A 22,585-nucleotide genomic window follows, 5' to 3' on the forward strand; every position below is an offset into this window, starting at 1 on the left:
TAAGCATTTTGTGGAATTATCTTATCGAACCCTTTAGGATATATACTGTGCGCGGACTTGCTCGAGTTGCATTTCTCCTCGCTCGTTTTTTTGTGTATGAATTTTTGTTTTGTTTTTGTTTACATTTGTGTGTTATTTCGGGTGCTTTTATGGTAATTTCGATGAACGACCGTTTTGGTATGTGGTTTGAAAGCAACGTGAACAAGCTTGATCTGTAGATGATGGGACTATAAGGCACAGTCAAGTTGGTGTGTGCTATCTCTGTCTCCCTTTCTAGCTGGATGGTATCCGGCCGCTCGGGTTTTCAGCTACCACGAGAGTGAACAAAATGGATTCTATTGTTAGATCAAATTATATCATGTAGGTGTTGAGAAAACCATTAATGCTCTTTGGATCGCCCAGTGAACAAATTAATCACTCTACATACTCGAAAATATTGTGCCCCTCAGATTTGCAGGACCACACTACCTCGTCTTCATCGCGCTCACCCCGTGATTTAGAGTGAAAGGAGATGACTGGCTATTTCTAGAACATACTAACTCAAACTCGCGCGACAGCTCCTTTCATGTCGTACATAGAAGCCCTGGCCAGATAAGTGATTTCTAGCTACCCAAGTAACAATCATTTTCTAGCGCCCGCGGTCTTTTTGCGATACGTCAAGGGGGGCTGAGCCGCGCAGCACACTGGGAGCCTGGGACTGAGATCTCCTAGCTAGACCACTTCCAAGTACGGCAAGTCATCCTAGTCCTAAAGGACCACAACCACGTGCATTATACGTCATCATTCCAGATTCGTGAAGAGGGGGGGGGATGGGTGGATGTATGCGCCTGGCAACGAGAGGAGTGCGCGCTCAAGTGCGGAGTATGACGAGGGGTATGGTAAAGTGGAGACGGTGATGGGGCGCGGCGCACACGTCATTCGGTAGAGCAGCCCCCTTCCCCCCTTCGAGCTCTTTGGCTCCATAGCGTCACTCTTGTGAGCGCTCGAGTGGGAAACAAAGGTGGGGGGTAGTGAAGGCTATGGGTTGCGTGTATTAGTACAGCCATCTAATGTGGGACAGATAAACAAGGAGTTTTGGGCACAAGAATACTGGTGCTATGAATACAGTGGATGCGAGCAGACATGAAAACACAAATAAAACGTGATCGGGCTGAGGGTGTGCGTCTGAGTTCAAACGCGAGTGTGCGCAAAGAAAGAAAACAGAACAAAACAGGCGAGAACGAGCTCGTGGGGAGGGAGATGGTCAAGTGGATGCGTCAACGCATGTCTTGCTGAGCTCTTCGCATTCGAGGACGAGTGCGCGGATGGGTGCGGCGGCGTCTTCAGCTCCGGCCAACAAGTCCCTGAATCGGGCGTCGCAGTGGATGGGAATAGGGTCGTCGCAGCTGCGTACGGCGCGGGCGTAGACTTCGCTAAGCGCCTGTAGTCGGGCTCGAGCTGCGCCCGGTGGAATTCTCGGTTCGCCCGGCTGAGAGGGAGCCGGGGGGTGTACCAGCGGTCGGGAAACGGGCGTCGGAGGGCTGCTGCCGCCGTAGCCATTCGACGTATACGCACGGGGCGGGTGTGGAGGGCCTGAAGTGGGCTGAGCGAGAGATGTGGCCAAGTGTCGGAGCGAGTCAAGCTCTTGTCTCGAGTCTTCAAGTTGTTGACGCGCCATATGCAACGAGCGCTCGAGGTTAGCGATGTAGTCTGGGCGCATACAGTTTGTCAGCTCGGGCAAGTTGGAGTTGGGCCAGGTTGGGCGGACGGACCTTTGCGTCTCTCGCGGTGTCTTCGTGCAGCGAGTTTGTTGCGCTCTAAAAAGTCGCGTCGGGCCTCGTCGTCTTCGTTGCGTCGTGCGGCAGATGAGGCGGGCTGAGGTGTCCCATCCTGGCTCAGGCTGTCTGTGTCCTTTGACGGGCGGCGGCGACGAGTAGGCGACATATCAGCCATGGTTAATAGATTGTCTGTTGTAGAGATGCGAAATCGTCTGTCCGGGGAAGAAGAATACTAGTAATACCAAGCTCGTAAGCGAACAACCCATAAGTGTTTTTTTACTACCGCCATGACGCCTCTTCAACGTCATTTCGCACATGACATCACCTCTCAACTCGAGCTCCACGTGACTGTCGTCGGGAATGGATCGCTCGCTCGAGGGAAGAAGTTCTAATCAGCTCGAGCACGGCTTCGATACAATTGCTGGCCATAGGTCTGTCATGAACTTGAGCGATAAGCTGAATTATCTGATAGAGCGCTTACCTGGATTCTTTTCCCCCGGTCACCTCAGTCGTTCGCACGAATCTTGGGTGGTCCGTGAGTCTGCTTGTGGCCACCAAAACTATTGTGGCGCCAAAAACAATCGTCATTTGGGAGGCACTGGCATCTTTTTCTTTGATCTTTGCTCGCCGAGTCTAGATCGTTCGTTTCCTTGGCGCCTGGACATGTTCGCTCGCTCATGCAAGTCTAGTTCGACATTGATGTCATCTACAACCCCTCTAACGTATGACGCGCTCAATTTTCCGATCCCGGCGGGTTTAAATTTCCGGCTCTCTATGACGAGCACCCCCGGGTTGAAATGTGCACATCGACGGCTCACTGTTGATGTACAGATCTTATCCTTCCTTGGATGAAATGAATTGCTTCTGAGTTATCAGAACTCAATAAAGATGGGGAAGAATTCGAAGATTTAAGAAATATCTATTGGTTTTTTTCCCTAGCCGTACATGATATAACCTTGAGAGTATCCCTTGAAACTTTTTACTGGTAGACGCGGAGAGCGGCAATATCCCAGTAGGCGTTCTTGAATGCGGCAGGGTTGTTGTTGACATAGTCTATGCAATGTGATTAGTTCAAAAGATGAGATGAATAGATGGGGGGGGGGCTTACCAACGCAGCTGCCGGGGCATCCAGAGTTGCCGTAAACACCACCAGCCCAGTCTCCGCAGAAAGTCAAGTTGATAATAATATTCTCGGGCCCAAACTTGCTAGCAATATTGCAGCTCGAGTTGACAAACAAGGCGAACGGCCTTCCCCAGGTCGAAGTGTCGATCGAGCTCGCGCCGTTTCTAACTTGGCTCGGAACCGCCCCCGAGTTACGAGGCCAGAACCAGACTTTGATGTAGGTCGAGGTACGCTCCATTGCGTACCACCCGCCGCCGACCGAGTTGAACGCGGGGCCGTACGAGTTGGCGACAGGAGCTTGGACACCACATCCGGCGTTACCGTTGACCGTCCAGTCGCAGTTTGTGTTGGTCGTGGTTCTGTGGTACATTACGTGTGTTAGTCAAAGTGCGTTAAAAGAGAGAGAGATTGTTGAATGGTGACTTGCCCAGTCTGGTCACGGGTGTAGGGCTGAGTGCAACCGGGGGTGGTGTGGAGGGTCGCAGCGTTGGGACCTTGGTCGTTCACACCTTCGATGATGTCAATCTCACCGGCTTGGGGCCAGTTGACGGTGTTGGTAGTCCTATTAATATCGCAGCTCTGTTAGGCGCGCATATAGCCGGTCACCATCGTACTGTGCTTACCAATAGGCGGGCCACGAGCCACATCCCTGGGGCATGTGCCTCACATCCATAATCTCAACGTGAGTGGACCATTGCTTCCTGCTCTGGATACGGACCGAGTTCCGGCCTGGCCCGGAGGGGTTGAGCGTGGTAGTCGAATCAGCGCGCATGATAAACGTATTTCCGGACGCAAACGTAAGGTTCCTGCTGACAGCGGTCGATTGGTCGACGTAGCTTTGTAAAGTTGTGAGTATATATGCTACAGGTATACTGCTTGGCTAGTACGAGTCGGGTGACAACTTACTTGACACGTCCGTGGGTGGGGTCAGCGATGGCTTCATGGGTGAAACCGCTCAGGAAAGACGACCCGATAAAGGTGTCGGTGACAGAGTAGGTTGCAGCGCGGACCACAGAGGCAGCAGCAAGAGTTGCGAGCGACAGAGCGAGCATTGTGAAACGAGTTGAATAGGTGAGTGAGTGACCGAATGAACGAAGAGACAACTGGTTGATGGGTCATTTCAGCTCTCGACCATTGTAGCATTTATACCACCGAGACAACTATCGAGGGAGACATGCCCGGTCGCTCGCCAATAAGCGGTTCGTCGGGAAGCGGTCGTTTAGACGTGAATGGCTTGGGTCGGGCGGGGTTCGAGGAGACCGAGTGGTAAACGTCGGTATAACCTTTTTTTCTGTCGGAGGAATAAGCGAAGGTATTAGGAAGCGGAGGTAGTGGGAAAAGGAGTAATCGGTATCATCACGCGGACAAGCGTGTACAGAGGCGAAGCCAGACAACGTCCAGTGCCTGAGCATAGAAGGAAATGTGTAGTCGTCTATGTATCAATCGTAGGTATAGAAGTTTTTCGATAGAGACAGAGATGAGTAAGAAGAACATCAGAATGGGTTGAATATGATAAGAAGTCAAGACCGCGTGTCACGGCGAGCGCACACTTAGGCGAATTCGCGACCACATGCGCCCCGGGATCGCCGAATAAAACCCACATGATACCGACGTTGGCATATCGAAACCGGGAGAAAAACGCTAGATCATCGCTATATATGTGTGTCCAATCCGCATTTATCGGCCCAAACTTGCTTGGTCAGACGTTAGAGCGAAAAGAGGGAGGGGGGGTGCGCAAATGTAGATAAGAGGGAGAGTCACGTGGTGGCTATGCCTTGGCGCCTATTGTTTGACCGGAAATCCAATTGGTGATGCTCACATCGGTCAGAGGAGAGACAGCTTCTCTGAGCTTGACCACCGAGAGCCGAATGAGCGAGTCCGAGCCACGCGCGCCTGTGCCTGCTTCCACCATATCCAATGACGCAAACGATCAGCCTACGACTCGAGCAAATAGCAGGGATATTGGGAATGAGCCGGCGCCGATTCCAGATGTGCAAGGAGGAGGAGAGGTCGATGTGGGAGGAGTGGGACCCGGGACCGAGGAGATATCTGCATATTTCAAGCTCGAGTCGGCGCTTTTCACCTATTATTGCCAAACGCTGGTCGTGACGATTGGAAGGCGGCCCCCTATTGCGTCCAAGGGGGGAGTAGATCCGCCACCCAATGGGGGTGGGAGCGGGAGTGGGGGCGGAGAGTCGGGCCAACAAGACGGACTGTTGCCTCCGCACGAGATCCTTACCCTCTCAGGCCCCTCGGGGAACACTCAATCAGAAGGCTCGAATAATGGGATGAATGGCAATGGGAATTCCGGGTCCGCCGTCGTCGATGTTGATCTTGGTCAACTCAAGTCGGTTTCTCGTCTCCACGCACGCATTGAATACGACGAGACCGAAGCTTGCTTTGTATTGGTTGTTCTCGGAAGGAATGGCGCATGGGTTGATGGAGAGTGGTATGGCAGCGGGCGCAAAGCTCCATTAACAGCTAGGTGCATATCAGATTTTTTTTGCCTATTTTTCTGGGGCTTATCTACTAGTCCTTTTTGCGTATGGCAGATCGCGAATACAAATTGCCACGCGTGTCTTTTACTTTGTCCTTCCCGATACAGCTCCCCCACGTTCTCCTTCCCCAGATTCTCAATGCTCTCCCCATTCCCATTCTCGCTCGAGGTCTCAATCCCGTACTCGTTCTCTGGACGGGTCTATATCCATCGTGCGAAATACACCGCCTCGTCGGCGATCTCCCTCGGTCGATATCATGTCTGTTGCTTCAGCCGAGTCTGGAGATGAGACTCAATGGGTCGATGTTGAGCCCCCGCCACAGCCTGTGCCAGCCAAAGGAACCAGGAAGCCAGTAGCAGTCAAGGGGGTAGGAATTGGGAAGGGCAAGGGGAAAGAGAAGTCCCAGGACAAGGACAAGGGTGCTCACGTAGACGTGGCGCCAATTCGAGCCAAGGGAGGCAAGGGCAAAGGAAAGGGCAAGGGTCAGTTTATATTCATCTGCCGATTTGGTATCCGTCTCATTGCTTGGTAGCTCCAGCTGCATCTCGAGACCACAAGCGCAAGCAACCCGATCCGGAACCTTCCACGTCCAAATCGGTGCCGGTTGCGTCAAAGGCTCCGTCCAAGTCTGTTACAGTGATCAAGGGAGCCCCATCCTATTTGCCCACACCCGAGTCTGGCACAGAGCCTCCACCACAACGGCCAGCTATCACGTTTGCGACACATTGCTACCATGCGATTAGAGCTCTTGGTGGAAGGGCAACCTTGGCCGAGATTTGTCAGTGGATGAGAGAGCAGTATGAGTGGTTTACAAGTGCAGAGGGCCTGGCGACGAATTGGGAGGTCAGTGGAGATCTTGAATCATGTATTGAGATGCTGAGTTGCTTGTCTCTAGTCATCCGTCAGACATAATCTATCGTCAAACAAGGCTTTCGTAGCGCATAAGCGAAAAGAAGGGGAAAAGGGCAAAGGATTCTACTGGACATTTGACCCTGCCTGTGAGGCTAGTTTTCTCGAACGGGAACGGAAAGTACGGCCAGCGCCTAATCAATCCACTTCGGCCCAATCTCAACCCCAGCCTCCCACTCTCCCCCCTCTGGCGGACGATGGTACAGATGGATCTATCGACGTTGAAGCTGAAGAGGAAGAAATCCGAGGCACTGGTCCTCCACGACGAATCGACACTTCGACTGTTATTGATGAAGCCAAGCGACGCCGTGCGGAAAAGGAGGAACGTCGGAGGCTCAAAGCCGAGAAACGGGAACGACGGGAGCGGAGAGAAAAAGAACGAGCGATGAAAGCCGCCAAGCGCCTCGCTGCAGCTGGTGGACCGTCTGCCGTGCCTTCTGGCCAGCCTCCACCATTCTTCTTCCCACCTTATGGGCAACCGTACCCATTCCCACCGTTTGTTCCACCTCAGCCAACCGGAGAGAATGGGGCACCCCCTGCTCCTGCGCCATTTATGATGAAAGGACCCGATGGTCAGATGATCCCTATGCCAATGCCCCCGCCGTATATGGTCCCAGGTCCGGATGGGCAAATGATACCCATGCCAATGCCCCCATACATGATGGGCGCACCCAATATGGGAGGGAAAGACGGGAAACCCGAAAACGGGCAGCTACCGCCTCAACCGTTTATGGTCAAAGGACCAGATGGCCAGATGATTCCTGCTCCTGCCCCACCCTATGGTTTTCCTCCGTATGGGTATCCGTACTATTTACCTCAAGGGCCATATTGGATGCCATATGCGGCGCCAGACGAAAAGAAAGATGCTGGAGGATCTCCGACGGTCGTCAAGAGGGAAGAAATAGACGAGGAAAAGACTGTCAGTCCTCAGCCACATGCCCCTCCATGGATTATGCCACACGGTATCATGCCTTATCCCCCTCCCCATCATGTGGGCATGCCTCTCGGCACTCCTGCGCCTGTTCCTTCTCCAGGGACGAGCGGGGAGGTCCCCCCTTCCGCTTCGCAAGTCTCTGCGTTAAATGTGGCCGCTCCCGCACCTGTTACATTAGCACCTCCCGGACCAAGTCTGGCACCGACTATGAGTCCTGCGCCGACTATGGCTTTGCCTAGTCCTGCTCTTGGGTTAAGTCCTAGTCCAGTACCCGTTTCGGGCCCAACTCCTGGGACCAGTCTCAATCAGGTTCCTATGACTGGATTGAGCCCCGTTCCTGTAGCCCCTGCTGTAGTTGTTTCGCCGCCGCCCCCACTCTCACCTGCGTCTGTCCCTGTTTCTGCTCCCACCCCTATGGTATCTACAACTGCACCCTCTGCACGTGTATCTATGCCTATGCCGGTACCGACACCACCTGCGCCGACTACCCCTGTCACTCTCACACCAACTGCACTGACAGCCTCTGCTCCTGCTCCTGCTCCTATGTCTGCACCGACACCCACTCCAACTCCACAAACTCCTGCACACGCCTCAACATCCAGTGCCGACCTCTCCAAAGTCTCGATACCCATAGTCGTCGCCCCCCTGCCAGACTCGTACGTTCCTCCGCCAGGCAGTACACCTACGCCCTACATGGTATTACACGAGCAGAAACTATGGTTGTCTCCAGAGGTATTTGGTAAACTCACGGAAGAACGATTGGCCGAACTAAGAAAGTTGGGCATGCGAGAGGTCAGTTGGAATTTATGCGTTTAAACTTTTTTTTGTCGGGACGACGTTGTTTTGTCGTTTTGTTATCATCTCCCCATCTTCAATGGCTCGTGTTCTCCTTGGTGGTGCCAAAATTGGTTGAACGGTAGAGGAAACTTTGGGTTGGAGGTTAACTTAAACAAAGATCTCACGGATCTTGACATTGCCACCACGAGGACATATGCCCCCTGCCCACACCTGTCCGTTCAATCTCTAGAACCCCTATCAATCGCTGCTGTACGGCCTGTCTATCTGCCATTCACCTTAATGACTGAAGCCTATTTATGATTGACTGACATTTATGTAACTCGTTAGGTGATAAGCACTCTACAAGCCGACATCGTGCAATATCTCAAGCTCAAGATGCGCTCAGGCCCAGGCGCGGGCTTGGGGACAAATGCACGTGGCCGGGGGAGAGGAAGAGGCCGGGGACGCGGAGGTGTGACATCCAGACCAGCCCCTGGAACTGCGTCATCTACTCTTGGAGAAACACTATCCGTCGCAGTTCCTAATATAGGCACATCTGAGCCGAGTTCGAGCGGATCTCTACCTACCGAACAAGAAGCAATGGTCTCCGGCGACACGGGCTCCCCCAATCAACAAACCAACAAACCTATTGGCCCGCCCCCGAACGTGGACGGTGCGCTCCCCACGGACGAATCCGGCTTGAACATCACCCCCGCAGAGATATCACACGCCCCGGCCATTTCCACTGGTATTGTCCGTGCACGAGAAGGCGACGATGAGATTGCCCCAGAGCCGAAGAAACTCAAATCGGATGTGATTGGGACGGCCTGAGCTGAAGTTAGCCAGCGACTCATTTCGTGCGTTATCTCAAGTTTTATCTGACTGGGTTGTTTCGGGTGTGTTTTATTATAACTGCTGTCTCACTTTTTCTATCTTTGGTCTAGAGCTTGGAATTTTTTTGGTTGTTGATTTATGTATGTATGTGATATACCTCGGGCCATGTATTAATGAACACACCATGATCTACGAAGTTTTTGATACGAGGGTCTAAGCCGGCGGCATTCGGGAGATCCTGGGACCAGTCATCGACCGCGGAGGTGGGTTGCCGGGATATGTCATTTGTTGCTTAGTGGTACGTACGTAACGTTCGGCGCCTTTATTTCCGCTGGACGACAGAGACGGTTGTTGCGACGGTGAGATGGATTCGGGGTATAAGAGAATAGGTACCCCTTTGGGTGCAGGGCTACTCCCAAAAGTCCTGGTTGACTTGGCTGCGTCGAGTGCATCGCCGAGGGTTGGATGAGCGTAGAGCGCTCGTGTGGGGTTGGAACGCCGATAGCAAACTAAACAAGGCAGGTGCACATGTCACCCGCATATCTCGCGGCAGATGGGTTTCTTACATTGTTCTAGTGCAGTGACTCTGAAGATCTATAGATCTACCCGAAGTTGACCTTCGGCAGCCGCGGTGCACCACCTGACGTCGTTTTTGTCTTACCGTCTGAATAATCTCCACCAATCCCCGCTCGTACTGGCTGACTCGGCGTTTCGTCTCGACTCCCTCTACCTCCACTGTGCATTCCCACGCAGTCTCAACTCGAATAAATACGCATACCGGCTGTGCGTTACTTTTTTCGAACCAGATTCCAGAGACGGTCCCTCACTTGGCTCCCTTGCCCCCTGTGCTCCGGTCATATATTAGCCTTTGGCTCCTCGACCAGCAAGCTCGACAATGCGGAACCTCTCCAAGACTCTCCTGGCTCTTCTGGCCGCTGCTGCCGCTGTGGCCTCGTCCACACCTGGCTCCAGCGATGGGATTGTTGTGCGGCAGCCACTGCCCGAGCTCACTCAGCCAATTTACCTAAAGCCGAGGCACGGGGACGACGACATGCCACATAGTAGCACCATGTCTCCAGCTTCCAACTCAACTTCTCATGTGGTTTCTAGCCACTCGCATGGCCACGGAGAGCCTAAACTTGTGCTGAACGAAACTGAAATCCTCGAGAAGTTTGGGTCCGACCCCTTGTCTTACTATGCCCACGACTTTCAACTAGAGGGCGAGAAAGGTCTTGGAGGATTGATGATTTTCCATATTGTGCTTATGAGTTTGGCATTCTTTGTCGTCCTTCCCTGTGGTGAGCCAGATCTCAGTCCCCGGCGCACCCTGGGTTGCATCTAACTTAGATGCCTATCTCTAGCAATCGTTTTGCGCTCTTCGAAGCACAAAGCTCACGGACTTGTCAATGGTATATTTCTCGCGATGACTGCCCTTGGCTTCGTTTCCGGTGCCGCATACAAGAAATTGTCCCCTGACCTGTGAGTGTTCTCAACCTTCCCACGGCACTGTCTACACCGCCACCTGAAATGTCTAATTTCTCAATGACGTATCTCCGATCGTTTCTCCGATCGTTTCTCATACAACATTTGAATTGCAGGTACGAGGGATCCGTCCATGGCAAGGTCGGCAATGTGCTCCTGTTTATCGTGAACGTACTTGGGGTCATCGATGCGCTTCCACTTATTCGTCGGTTCTACGACTTTGTACGCGCAGGGCCATCTGAATGGACCCCATCTCGACTTTGGTATTTCGTCTTGCGTGGACAGGAAGAAGGACCGTCCCGACGATGGATTGATGACAACGAAGAAGAAATCAAACTAACGACTGATCCCGAAGAGATTCAAAACTCACCTGTCGAAGCAAGTGTTGATTCTGAACATGCACACCGTGTGCACGAACGATTATTGCGATTCAACACAGCATCTGCTTGGGTCAACCAGGGTGATGAGTCTCCCAATGGCCACCACCAACGCGAATTTGGCCGCATTCATGGGCATGGATCACCTATGTCTCGTCATTCAATTGGCTCAGAAGCCACGTTGCATGAGCTTGGCTCTCCTTCTCAACCATGGCCATTATTCTCGTCTCCCAAGGCTGGAATGCACGAGGCAGGCGTACAGAAAGGCTGGAGAGGTCGTATCCAGCGTGCTGGACACTGGACCTTCAACACTACGGAGCGTATTATGATTCCCTTTGCCTGGGGTGTAACTATGGTCGGAGGATGCGTTTATACTGGTATCTGCCGAGGGAGCTATCTTAATGGATGTTTGGCACATTTTATCAGTGAGTGCTAACAAAAAAGGTCGATTTCACAGTTGCTTAATTCCTTATCAGAGGGCTCAATCTTCTTCTGGTACGGAATGCTCACCTGGGGTCGTTACCTTGGTGCATGGTCGGACCGTGGCTGGGCATGGAACCGCACAGCGTCCAATCGGGTTTCAGCTGAAATGGTCGAATCTTTCGTTATCTTCCTTTACGGAGCAACGAACACATGGATGGAGCGCTTTGGTGCGAAACCTGGTGCTCCATACAGCACCAAGGAGATCCAGCATATCAGTATTGCCGTCATGTGAGTTCTAGTATATATGCCCTAGTACACGTTGCTGACGCATCCCAGGTTTTGGTTTGCTGGCTTAGTTGGAATGGCCCTTGAATCTCGCACTATCCGTCGCCTCCTGTCCAACGCATCGATAATCGGCAACCCTCGTGCACGCAGCCACCCATTGACAGAGCCCCCAAGTTATAGTGGAAGCTTCAATCCTTTCCCGGCAATCGTTATTGGTGTCACTGGTGCAGCCATGAGCGCTCATCACCAAAACTACGTTTTCCAGGTTAAGATCCACGAATTGTGGGGCAACCTTCTTGTTGCCTTTGCTGTGATGCGCTGCTTTACATATTTCTTTGTATGGCTTCGCCCCGCAAGGTCTATCCTCCCTTCGAGGCCTCCGACCGAGGCGATTTCGAGCTTTTTCTTGACCGCAGGAGGTCTAGCATTCATTTCTAGCTCGGAGCCAATCACCTTTGCTGCTATGCGTAACGGCCGTGGTGAGTATTCTGGGTATCTAGAGCGTCGAGTTTGTCCTGACTGAAATCTGCTATTTCAGATGATGTTATGATGTTCCTCAACGCCATAATTGCATTGGTTTCCCTCGCATATGTGATCAATCTATCGGTTCTTACGCTTAAAGGATGGGCGATCGCTCGTGGCGAGTTGGCTGTTGTCGCTTCAGATGACGAAGAATTGGCGTAGTTTTATGCTCAACACCTCCCTTTCCTTCCTTTTCTCGTTTTTATTCTCTGTAGCTCTTCCTCCCATATTATTTCCTTTCAATTGGGTCTCACATGTTTTACCAGCTATCTGTTTTATGACCATCAGTTCTCTCCGTTAAGACCTTGAATTCAACGAGAATATATCTATTGTATTTACCTCCTGAACCTAATAATTGATTATTCGGCTTTGATCGGATATTGGATACATACACGCGGCTTATTTCAACGAAGAAGTATTTCTTATGTGTGCATATACATTGTGCAAGCAGATTGAGCCTACTCCGTTTTTGGTGCTCTGATCGACCGAATGATGGATAGCTATGTCTAAAACGCCAAGTGCAAAGCACGTAACAGACATGTGCCTTTGCAGTACAAACAGCACCAGAGTGCAAGCGCTCCCAGTCTACACAATACACCCACTATGGCGACATCAAACGCTTGAATGGCGCCTATGGCGCGGTAAGAATATGATTAGTTCCTTCCAGCGAAACCCCATGTGATCCCGCCAGTGACAGCTCCAATTGCCTAGAAAGGACCATGGAATTGAAATCTTTCCAGCATCTCTTGGACCTTCCTTCGCTTACTTATCTATAGCTACTGCCCATGTACCGAACACCGAGGGGGGTATCAGAAAATTATAAAGCGCCGTAGCTCATGGTCCTCCGAACTCCACCTCGACCTCCTTCAGCCATGTTGTTGAATGTGATCGCATACCTAGGTTTGGTGTCCCTAGTGTCGGCATCCCCGGCCTATTATTTGCCTCGTGAACTAGCAGAAAGCAAGACATCGACCTACGGGAAACATGGTGCAGTTGCGACCGAAATTAAGCAATGCTCGGACTTAGGAGTCGAGCTCCTTAAAAAAGGAGGAAATGCGGCCGATGCTGTATGTTCAAAGTCGACTATATTGATCCATGAACTCAATAGTATGCCTTATTAATAGATGATCGGAGCTCAACTTTGCGTTGGAACTGTTGCTGCGTACCATTCAGGTATTGGCGGAGGTGGATTCATGCTAGTTCGATCGCCCAATGGGACCTATGAGACCGTTAGTATTTTATTTTATTTGTTTGCTTGGTTTGATACATAATTTATTTAGATCGACTTTCGGGAATTTGCTCCGGGTGCTGCCACAGAGCTCATGTATGTGAACAAGACCGGATCCCCCTCTCAGGTAGGAGGACTGGCTGTAGCCGTGCCTGGAGAGCTACGAGGGTTCGAAGCACTTCACAAACGACACGGAAAGTTGCCTTGGAAAAAGATATTCGAACCGGTAATCGAACTATCAAAGGGGTAAATCCAATTTATCTGGTCGCTCAACCATTACTAATTACGAGTGCTTACCCATCACATAGATTTGAGGTTTCCCGTGAACTCGCAAAAGTGTTGGCCGGTAACCTTACGTGAGCTACACTGCAACTAGTCTCCGAACTCAAGTAAATGATAAGCAATCAGGTATATCACAGAGGATCCTCTTTGGGCTGCCGTCTACGCGCCCAATGGTAAGGTCGCTGTTGCAGGTCAGACCATCCGTCGGCCAACGTATGCCAAAACTCTGCAGAGGATTGCTAATGAAGGTGGGTGTATACATAACTAGAAATAAGTACCATGTCTCACGACCTTGGCACTAGGGGTTAATGCATTTTACACCGGTTCCATTGCGAAGAATATCATTTCCACGGCACAAAACAACGGAGGAATTATTACGCTGGAAGATCTTGAAAGTAGGTTTGCTCGTCTTGCAACTCTCAATGCTAGTATGCTAAGTTATTCTCAGAGTACCAAGTTGTCATTCGAAAGCCAGTTCAGATAGTAAGCAATGGGCCCTCTTACCAAGATTTTATGTATTCTTACCTCCAAACCCATATAGAAATACAGAAACTATACCATCACATCTTGCCCAGCACCATCTTCGGGCATCATTGCACTCTCTGCACTGGGAATATTAGAGAATTTTGATATTTCGAATTCTTCTAGTATCAACACAACAACCCACCTGTTGGATGAAGCAATCAAGTTCGCATGTGAGTAATCAACGAGAACTTGATCAGCTATGGTCTGATACTTTGGTACTTAGACGGACAGCGTATGAGTGTTGGTGATCCCGCATTCGTGAAGAATGTAACCGATTTGCAAACCTTTTACCTTCAGAAGAGTACATCAAAGGAATTGGCAGACAAGATCTCCCTGAGCACTACCTTCCCATCCTATTATTATAATCCCGATAATTACACTGCTCAACGGGAATCTGGGACTTCGCATCTGGTAGCTGCAGATGCATCGGGTCTGGTTGTTTCCCTCACAAGTACTGTTAATTACTATTTTGGATCACAACTAATGACGAAGGACGGGATCATTCTCAATGATGAAATGGTCGGTAGCAATCCTACAGTCAGACGTTCGAGCTAACGCTTCTGTAGGATGACTTTTCTACTCCCGGAACCTCCAATGGATTTGGTTACATCGCAACACCTGCTAATTACATCGCGCCCTACAAACGCCCCTTATCATCGATTAGTCCAACGATAGTTGAAGACAATGAAGGAAACTTCCGCTTCGCAACTGGTGCAGCTGGAGGTTCGCGAATTAGTATGTATATGCGTGGCGTACGCGTGCAAGATAGCACACTGACTTCGCACATTAGTCACTGCAACCCTTCAATCGCTATGGCATGTTCTTGATCAGGGTATGGATGTGCAAAGCGCCATCAATTCCCCGAGGCTACATGACCAGATTGTCCCGCTTACCACAACGTAAGTTACTAGAATAAGCGCAAAATATACTGTGACCGTTAATTTCGTGATCGCCAGGTTCGAATACACTTATGACAACTCCACAACGTATGTTAAATGCTATTGTTATCTTTTCGACCATGCTCATCGACCGACTTTATACGAATAGCGCGTACATGGCTGCGTTGGGCCATAACGTGAGCTGGGTAGCTCCGGGGCAGAGTGTAGTACAAGGGGTTACTCGTGATCGTAATGGGGTGAGCAATATATCAGAACCCTAATTATGTTTTGTCGGGGTTAAATCTCATATAAAATTACGATAGGTGTTTGCCGCTGCTAGCGATGGCCGCAAGTTAGATTCAGGCGCAACCATTTATTGAGAAACTTCCACACTGAGATTAATGAACAGCCTGTGCGCGGACAAGAACTTTTGGATTGATCTATTCATTTCATTTCTATATGTAGACGAAAAAACCAAGCCGTAATAACACCGTGTGGAATAGCCAACCGTAGAGTATTCAACGACATTAGAGCCCTTCAATCAACTTTTCTGGAGGAGTTCCCTGTGTACAATTTGGTGATAATTCGGTTATATCATGCATGCATGCATGCACCTTGCTATTAGTACCCACCTGGTAGCAGATCTTCCACACATTCTCGATCAGAGGGAACCCACCAGACCGACGGACTTCGTCGGATCGTGCTTCGAGGAAGTTATGAAGCTGTTCAGCCGTTTGTGGACCTTGTAACGATTGACCCCCAAGCTCCTCCTTTTCAAGTTGTTGGAATCCCTTCCCGGTCTTGACCATGTCCTCTGCAACTTTCCTGTTTCGACCGCTTATACCTATAACACAGAAGTTATATCGAACGAACAGGTACGTGCTACATCGTATGCGGACATACATGAGGTCAATATGTCGGCAACACCACAGCTCTCTTCCAGGAACGTTTCCGCTTTAACTTCGGGGAAGAAGTGAACACAGAAATCCTTGATCTCCATTATTCCGATACGTATGATCGCGGCTATCAAGTTACCCAATTTGAGGAAATAGAAAGAGCACTAAACTAGGCATAATGCTGACATTTCGTATTGGACCCCCATCCAAGGCCATCAGAAAACCCGGCCGCCAGCGCGATAACATCTAACACACATAAGGTCAACGATTTTGAGCATAACCTTGCGGTACTCACTTTTTAGTCCACCGCATAGTGCGACCCCATCGACATCTGGTACTACTCGTATTCTAAAGGTCGGTCTATTGAACAACTTGTACCAGAGGTCGGCGTCGGATAGCGAATCTTCGCCATGGGACTTCATTCCTTCGGGCAGCACGCCTAGAGTAGACTCGCAGAATTCATCCTTTGCGACTGTATTATTGTTATTCACGATATTTGCAATTTTGTATAAAATGAGTCTAAATACCTCCTATCGCAATATTTGCACCCCCAAGCGTAGAGCATCGGATACCAAGTAGAGAACTAATAATACGAGGATACGTATAAATCTTGCCGCCATCTGCTTTGACACCCTAGTCGCTTATAGAGATTAGTTGCAGTATATGCACAGATCTCAGGCCAACCTTAATCAAGGATACAGCGCGAGCACCAGGCGCCAGGTGCTCCTTCACACCATCAAGCACTTTCTCTAAAAACTACCAATACAACGTGGTCAGCAGAATGTTGTCTGATACAGGGTGAACATACCTGATGCGGAACCACAACAATGAGCGCTGTAGCTCCCTTGATCGTCTTTATTAGGTCGGGCTCCGCTTTTACATTCGACCCTAGCTGTATTCCGGGTAGATATTTGACGTTCTCATGCTTATTATTAATAATTGACGAGAGAGGCTTTCCATCGACCTAGAATGAGAGCGAAATCGGTGTCTGCGACTGTGGGGGATCAAAACAAAAGATACCTTCTCTTCGTGAACGAACATCGTTATCTCTTCTTCCTATGTTTTATTGATATGCAAATTCGATGATTAGATGCTACCTGATATTAAGTGGATGTGGACCCACAAAGACATCGGGATGATCCTTGACGTTCATGGCTATTAATACGGAAAGCTCATTGATCGTTATCTTCAGACAAGATTGTTCAACTACTAACCAGCTATCCGAGCAATGGAGGATCCCCTATTATATCAATAGAATCAGAGACGATTTAATCATGATATGATAGATATCATACTCACCAGTTTCCAGATCCTATGAGGCATACTTTCTCCTTTGCCATGGTACAGATGGTTGGTCGGCGAGTTCGGAGGAATGTCGTGGATAGGAAGCCATCGAAAGCGAGGATAAGTAACTTCTTATATATGGTCACGACGTGATGTAATCGAGGTAGCGATCTAATCGCTAACTTATGCTCGAGACATCAGCAATGAAAAAACCATGTATATGCGCCCCGATGAGGTGACGTATCTATCATCAGAGGCAAGCCGGTTGTGTACTCATTGCACGTGGTTTAATGACCGATTGAAGTTAATTAGAAGCGCTAATAAATATATAATTATATCCAAGCTACAATCGCGAGCAAAGCAAATATTCAAAGTAGTCTTTTCAATACTCTAAAGACCATCAATTAATTTTTCAGGTGACATTCCCTACGTGGTTCGTATGAAACTCGTTAGCGTTGATTGACCTTAGTCGTCATCTAAGCATACCTCATAGCATATCCTCCAAACTGCCTCAAGAAGAGGATAGCCGCCTGGTCGACGGACATTGTCACCACGCGCAGTCAAGAACGCGTGCAAATCCTGTGCAGTTTGCGGGCCTTGGAGCTTCTGGCCGTTGAGCTTTTCTTCTTCGAGCTCACGAAAACCCTGCCATGCCCAAGGTGTTATTGGCACTGAATTAAACAGCCTAGCAAAAATAAGTCTAACCTTGCCTGTTTTTACCATCATCTCAGCGATCAATCTGTTCCGACCGCTCAGGCCTGTGCCACACAGGCGCCTCAGTACACTGCGATCGGGAGAGTCATCTTCATGACGGCAACTTACAGGATGTCATGATATCAGCTACCCCACAACTCTCTTCGAGGAACGTTGATGCACGAGTAGAGGGGAAGAACTCCAGGCAAAAGTCTTTGAGCTCCAAGAGCCCGATACGCATGATCGCAGCTATGCAGGCGCGAAACATCAGCCGCTCGATTAAAGGCGATTATAATTGAACTGACCTTTCGAATTCGACCCCCATCCGAGTCCATCGGAAAACCCAGCAGCGAGCGCAATGACATCTGTGCATACATGCTTCAGTTTAAAAGCAAAACCACGCATGCACTTTCCGATCCCAGTACATACTCTTCAGTCCACCACAAAGGCAGACGCCTTCGACATCCTGCACTACTCGAATGCGGAAGGTGTTTGTTTGAAATAGTCGATGCCAAAGCTGTGACTCAGAGAATGCGTGTAATTGGGCGTCTTCGTCAGGAGGTGTAGTCATTGGAGCGGGCGGAACTCCAAGCGTTGACTCGCAAAACTTGTCCTCGGCCACTAGATCATGAGGTCTGGCTAAGAAACAAGCGGTGCAGAGTGAAATATCCAAGAAAAGTTCACCTTCATTGGCGATGTTGGCTCCACTTAATGCTGAGCAAGGGATACCGAGTTCCGAGCTGATCACGGTCGGGAAGGTTGAGATCTTTGCGCCCTCAACTTCAGCCCCCTTTACGACACAGTCAATTTACTTATATTAGACGAAGAATGATGGATATGAACCTTAATAAGGGATACGGCCCGAGTCAGGTGGGAGACATGACCGCGTATTGCATTCAGCACTGGGGGCAAGAACTGAAAAGTTGTTAGAGTTGAGCAATAAACGGATATAAAAATATACCTGATGCGGCAAAACAAAAACAAGAGCGGTAGCGTCCTTGATGGATTTAAGCAAGTCGGGTTCTGCTACCACATTATGTCCCAGTTGAATACCAGGCAGGTACTTGGGATTCTCGTGTGTGTCATTAATCAGGGCCGAAAGTGAACGTCCCTGGAACTTTAGCACCCGTTATGCGTTAGGGATGACGCCTGCGCCCTACAACCATTGCTTACCTGCTCTTCGTACACATACATCGTGACATCTTCAGCCTACCGGTGTGAGAGTAGGTAAATGGCAAAGTCGCTCGGAAGCGGAGTTTAACTCACGAAAACATCTGGGTTCCTCTTTGTATTGATTGCAGCGATGCGGGCAATGGCCGACCCCCTGATTCACAACAGGCATTAAGAGTATTTCAAGATCTAAGTCAAAAGTTAAATCATACCAATTACCCGATCCTATCACGCATACTTTTTCCTTTTCGACTTTACGAATTTGAGTTGACATTGAGCACCTAAGATAAACCGTGTCGCTGAGACCGAAAGCCGGTGAGCGGGTTGTTGAGCAGTACCTACCTGAAGGCGAAGGTGGTAGTTGAGCTCAACAATCGCCTACGTGCAATGCCCCATAACATGAATGTTTCGGCTGGATTTACACGGGCCAAGTTGGTTGGGGGAGAGCCGAGACTGAATTCATGGGCAACTTACATAAGTTATGTACCAACACGTGAAACCCACCCGCCACACCTTTGCCACGAGCTCAAATGGCGCATATATTGACGTTGACAACTATAATTATGAATGGTTTGGCCTACCCTTGAGCGATCTCAGCCCATCTAATTGCCATCACCACGTGAAAAGAACACAAGTATCTCAGGCACCTCGGAACCGGGTCTAGGCTTGGTCTGAATGGCATGCAGAAAAGCGACGGGGAGCTCCGAGCTACGGTTGCTTATTGGGATAGTTTGGGCAGCATTCTGAGATACGGACTCTATCTACGATGGCCAGCTGACTAGCGATGGCAGCGATTGAAGGCGTGTCGAAGAACTGGATTCGTGGATCCGCAATTGATGGTCCTCTCCATGGGTATCGGGGTTCTATGCATGTGGGTATCCAAATTTATCACAAATAAGGACTCGCATGGATGGCATCATATGCATATGGATGTACGTGGCCGCAGCAGTTCAAGGTCGTAAGGGAGTGACGCTGCACGACAAGTCATAATTGGCAAAATGGGAGGGTACGACGTCATCGGGTAGGGCAAGCGGATCCAGAAAGCTCAAATTGCCGGATTGGATTTCGAGTTGGACGCAGAAGACTCCACCACAACCACCATCAGGCTGATCCATAAACTGCAGAGCTGTGTAGCGCGTTGCTCCTGAACCGAATCCGTTTCCGAACCTTGTCATCTCCCAATTAATAATACCTTGGCCACTCCTTTCGGCCGGTATAACTTGAACCCCGCACATGCACTTGCGATTACCTAGAGACCTAGTTTGCAAGGCTCTCAATTTCCCTAACCACTTCCACCTCTATCCCACTTGATATAAATCCACATTCTTATTTCCTTTTCAGCCTTTACCCACCAATTCACCTCATTCCCCTCTTATACTCCCCAACATGTCTATGGACGAAGTGATCGAGAACCTCTGGGTCGGCGACTTTGGTGCTGCAACCAGTATAGAACTTTTGGAGATGGCCGGTGTAAAGTATGTAGTCAGTTGTATGAGAGGCAAGGTTCGGGTCCATGAGGTAAGTTGACAGCTCTTGTTCCGGAAGTTGTCATTCTGTCAACGGTCGTATCTATTCCAAACCCAATAGTTCTTTATTTCTCCGTGTATTTTACTTACATCTCGGACACCGTGATCCTGGCTACCTACCGTACCAATGCTAACATGTCCCAACTTGACAGACCATGCAACGCCATCAAATACCCCTCGATGATACCGTAGAACAAGACGTCTTATCTTATTTGCCGGCAACGATAGCCTTTATCCAGAAATCACTTGCTAGTGGAGATGGTGTTCTTATACACTGTATGGCCGGGATGAGTGCGTGTGAACAACAGTCCGCTGGCAGCAGGGAGCTAATTTCATCATTTTCCGATCCAGGTCGAAGTGCGACTATTGCAGCAGCCTACTTGATGTACAGTCAAGGTCTCGACCCAACAGGGGCTCTCGAACTGATACGTGAAGTGCGCCCAACCATCCAGTATGCACTTTTGATCGAGTCTAGATATGGCACTTGACTGATCTACAATTTCAAACGAAATTTCCAGGCCAAACCCTTCTTTCCTCCACCAGCTCGACGTCTTCCACGCTGCCTATTGCAAGATTTCCAAGCGCGATAAGAACATTCGAGAGTATTATCTTGAGCGAACGGCCAACGAAATGATCAGTAAGTCTGTTCCTCCGCGGTGTTATGGCTTAGTTAACCGTTCTTGGGTAGATGGAGATGGGTCAGCGCCCGACATGAGCATGATTGCTAGTTATCCTAGAACACCTACTGCTTCTGCGCCAGGGACCCCTGGTGGACCTCGCCGTCGAATTCGATGCAAGATGTGCCGGTAAGTGTCGGAACAGATTAGCTGCTTGATGGTTGGCCTAACATTACCTCTAGTCGTGAGCTCGCTACTCGCGAGCACATGATGGACCACTCTCAGGGCGGGCCCACTACACCCATCTCTGTCAATGGCTCTGCGACTGTTTCTCGCAGACAATCATTTAGTGACTCGAACGGGAACGTTGCGAATGGATTGCAGCTCACTAGCATGTCTCCGGCTGGCTCTCGTCGGCCTTCTACCACTAAACCCCCACGCCGATCGTCCTTGAACCAATCTATGAAACCAGGAGGCATTCTGGGTGGCGGCCTTACCCCATTGACGACCATGCAGCCAACCGACAAGCAGGACAAGGTTGACAAGGACGACAAGGACGATACGAATGGGTATATTAGCCACCCTGATCGCCGCCCAAGCATCATTGCTTCCGAAGCCATCAAGAAACTGAGTACGCTCACGATGACAGCCGTCGACTCCGATGGGCCTGATGATTATGCTGTAGACGATGAAGACGAGGACGATGAGACCCCCAGCGCAACCAATACTAGCGCCGCCCCAAGTCCAATCACAATCAGCGGTCCTCTTGTTGGCAACGGCCGAGTCCACGCTTTACGCTCCGACCCACTCAACGGAGTCGCAATCCGTCGCGGCAAACCACACCGGATCTCCCTCTCAGGAGCCCATAAAGAACTAGAATTGCCACGCACCCCCGCGGACGAGGTCACGCCCGGCCTAGACGCAACCCGCGCCATCGATCCCTCTGTCGCTCAGGCCGTGGCCGCCCAGGAGAACGTAATGGAATTGGACGAAGTCGCTTCGAGCCCCACTTCTCCCCAATATCAACACCCAAGTGAGATGTACTCGGGCCTACCACCCAAGTTGGCTGCGCTCCGAAGGCCATCCGTCGCACAAGCGTTCAAGGCCTCGGGTTTGACCGGGATGACGCCAATTTCTCATAGCCCAGCTCTCAGTCCGCCAATCCTATACAACCCTAAGTGCTCTGGGTATTTTGTCGAACCGGTCAGTAAGATTTTAACCTTCCTGTAATTTTTTGGCTCATAAAAGCTTCTGCAGTTGAAATGGATGAAGCCCTTCCTTGAGACTGGCCAACTGGCTGGAAAGATCATCTGCCCCAACCCCAAGTGTGGAGCGAAGCTTGGAAACTATGACTGGGCCGGCGTAAGCTGTAGCTGTAAGGAGTGGGTGACACCCGTAAGTGATTACTCGGTTGGATACCCGAATTCTTTTAACGTGCGATCCGCAGGGATTCTGCATCCACAGATCTAAAGTCGATGAGATTTGGTAAACCCGTGGTTTGGGTGCTTGTGACACGATACCTACGAACTTGATGATACATATATTGGCTTTTTTGTCTCAATTCG

At 50.0% G+C, this 22,585-nt stretch overlaps 9 protein-coding genes across 9 annotated transcripts; 4 read left to right on the plus strand and 5 right to left on the minus strand.

The window, feature by feature from the left end:
* Positions 1-1,243: 1,243 nt before the first annotated feature.
* On the minus strand, positions 1,244-1,932 carry RhiXN_00913 (bZIP transcription factor; the record flags this gene model as incomplete). Its single annotated transcript, XM_043320732.1, has 2 exons — positions 1,244-1,689; positions 1,752-1,932. 2 exons carry the CDS (start codon positions 1,930-1,932, stop codon positions 1,244-1,246), a joined length of 627 nt encoding a protein of 208 aa, XP_043179744.1.
* Positions 1,933-2,736: 804 nt separating this feature from the next.
* RhiXN_00914 (endo-1,3(4)-beta-glucanase) lies at positions 2,737-3,118 on the minus strand (the record flags this gene model as incomplete). The annotated part of the gene is made up of 2 exons (XM_043320733.1): positions 2,737-2,810; positions 2,866-3,118. 2 exons carry the CDS (start codon positions 3,116-3,118, stop codon positions 2,737-2,739), a joined length of 327 nt encoding a protein of 108 aa, XP_043179745.1.
* Positions 3,119-3,258: 140 nt separating this feature from the next.
* On the minus strand, positions 3,259-3,932 carry RhiXN_00915 (glycoside hydrolase family 16 protein; the record flags this gene model as incomplete). The annotated part of the gene is made up of 3 exons (XM_043320734.1): positions 3,259-3,442; positions 3,504-3,716; positions 3,787-3,932. 3 exons carry the CDS (start codon positions 3,930-3,932, stop codon positions 3,259-3,261), a joined length of 543 nt encoding a protein of 180 aa, XP_043179746.1.
* An 816-nt stretch (positions 3,933-4,748) lies between these two features.
* Positions 4,749-8,829, plus strand: RhiXN_00916 (Forkhead domain; the record flags this gene model as incomplete). Its single annotated transcript, XM_043320735.1, has 5 exons — positions 4,749-5,365; positions 5,433-5,860; positions 5,911-6,221; positions 6,274-8,013; positions 8,347-8,829. The coding sequence occupies 5 exons, from the start codon at positions 4,749-4,751 to the stop codon at positions 8,827-8,829; spliced, it is 3,579 nt and encodes a 1,192-aa protein (XP_043179747.1).
* An 898-nt stretch (positions 8,830-9,727) lies between these two features.
* On the plus strand, positions 9,728-12,083 carry RhiXN_00917 (uncharacterized protein; the record flags this gene model as incomplete). Its single annotated transcript, XM_043320736.1, has 6 exons — positions 9,728-10,130; positions 10,194-10,311; positions 10,431-11,116; positions 11,168-11,402; positions 11,451-11,878; positions 11,938-12,083. 6 exons carry the CDS (start codon positions 9,728-9,730, stop codon positions 12,081-12,083), a joined length of 2,016 nt encoding a protein of 671 aa, XP_043179748.1.
* Positions 12,084-12,757: 674 nt separating this feature from the next.
* Positions 12,758-15,214, plus strand: RhiXN_00918 (gamma-glutamyltranspeptidase; the record flags this gene model as incomplete). Its single annotated transcript, XM_043320737.1, has 14 exons — positions 12,758-12,988; positions 13,046-13,150; positions 13,202-13,395; positions 13,458-13,505; positions 13,558-13,679; positions 13,734-13,826; positions 13,880-13,914; positions 13,973-14,126; positions 14,180-14,475; positions 14,523-14,691; positions 14,747-14,855; positions 14,913-14,942; positions 15,004-15,091; positions 15,158-15,214. The coding sequence occupies 14 exons, from the start codon at positions 12,758-12,760 to the stop codon at positions 15,212-15,214; spliced, it is 1,731 nt and encodes a 576-aa protein (XP_043179749.1).
* A 147-nt stretch (positions 15,215-15,361) lies between these two features.
* On the minus strand, positions 15,362-17,070 carry RhiXN_00919 (NAD-dependent glycerol-3-phosphate dehydrogenase C-terminus; the record flags this gene model as incomplete). Its single annotated transcript, XM_043320738.1, has 12 exons — positions 15,362-15,397; positions 15,467-15,678; positions 15,738-15,857; positions 15,917-15,976; positions 16,026-16,202; positions 16,258-16,363; positions 16,415-16,486; positions 16,539-16,694; positions 16,751-16,786; positions 16,854-16,885; positions 16,945-16,970; positions 17,030-17,070. 12 exons carry the CDS (start codon positions 17,068-17,070, stop codon positions 15,362-15,364), a joined length of 1,074 nt encoding a protein of 357 aa, XP_043179750.1.
* A 334-nt stretch (positions 17,071-17,404) lies between these two features.
* RhiXN_00920 (NAD-dependent glycerol-3-phosphate dehydrogenase C-terminus) lies at positions 17,405-19,151 on the minus strand (the record flags this gene model as incomplete). Its single annotated transcript, XM_043320739.1, has 11 exons — positions 17,405-17,440; positions 17,501-17,659; positions 17,720-17,772; positions 17,837-17,956; positions 18,013-18,072; positions 18,137-18,497; positions 18,551-18,622; positions 18,669-18,824; positions 18,881-18,916; positions 18,974-19,031; positions 19,090-19,151. The coding sequence occupies 11 exons, from the start codon at positions 19,149-19,151 to the stop codon at positions 17,405-17,407; spliced, it is 1,173 nt and encodes a 390-aa protein (XP_043179751.1).
* Positions 19,152-20,263: 1,112 nt separating this feature from the next.
* On the plus strand, positions 20,264-22,509 carry RhiXN_00921 (Dual specificity phosphatase, catalytic domain; the record flags this gene model as incomplete). Its single annotated transcript, XM_043320740.1, has 8 exons — positions 20,264-20,395; positions 20,556-20,694; positions 20,755-20,854; positions 20,922-21,040; positions 21,092-21,209; positions 21,263-22,223; positions 22,278-22,415; positions 22,468-22,509. 8 exons carry the CDS (start codon positions 20,264-20,266, stop codon positions 22,507-22,509), a joined length of 1,749 nt encoding a protein of 582 aa, XP_043179752.1.
* Between the last annotated feature and the right edge of the window lie 76 nt (positions 22,510-22,585).

The sequence above is a fragment of the Rhizoctonia solani genome, chromosome 4 (assembly GCF_016906535.1).
Source record: "Rhizoctonia solani chromosome 4, complete sequence".
NCBI classification, from domain to species: Eukaryota; Fungi; Basidiomycota; class Agaricomycetes; order Cantharellales; family Ceratobasidiaceae; genus Rhizoctonia; species Rhizoctonia solani.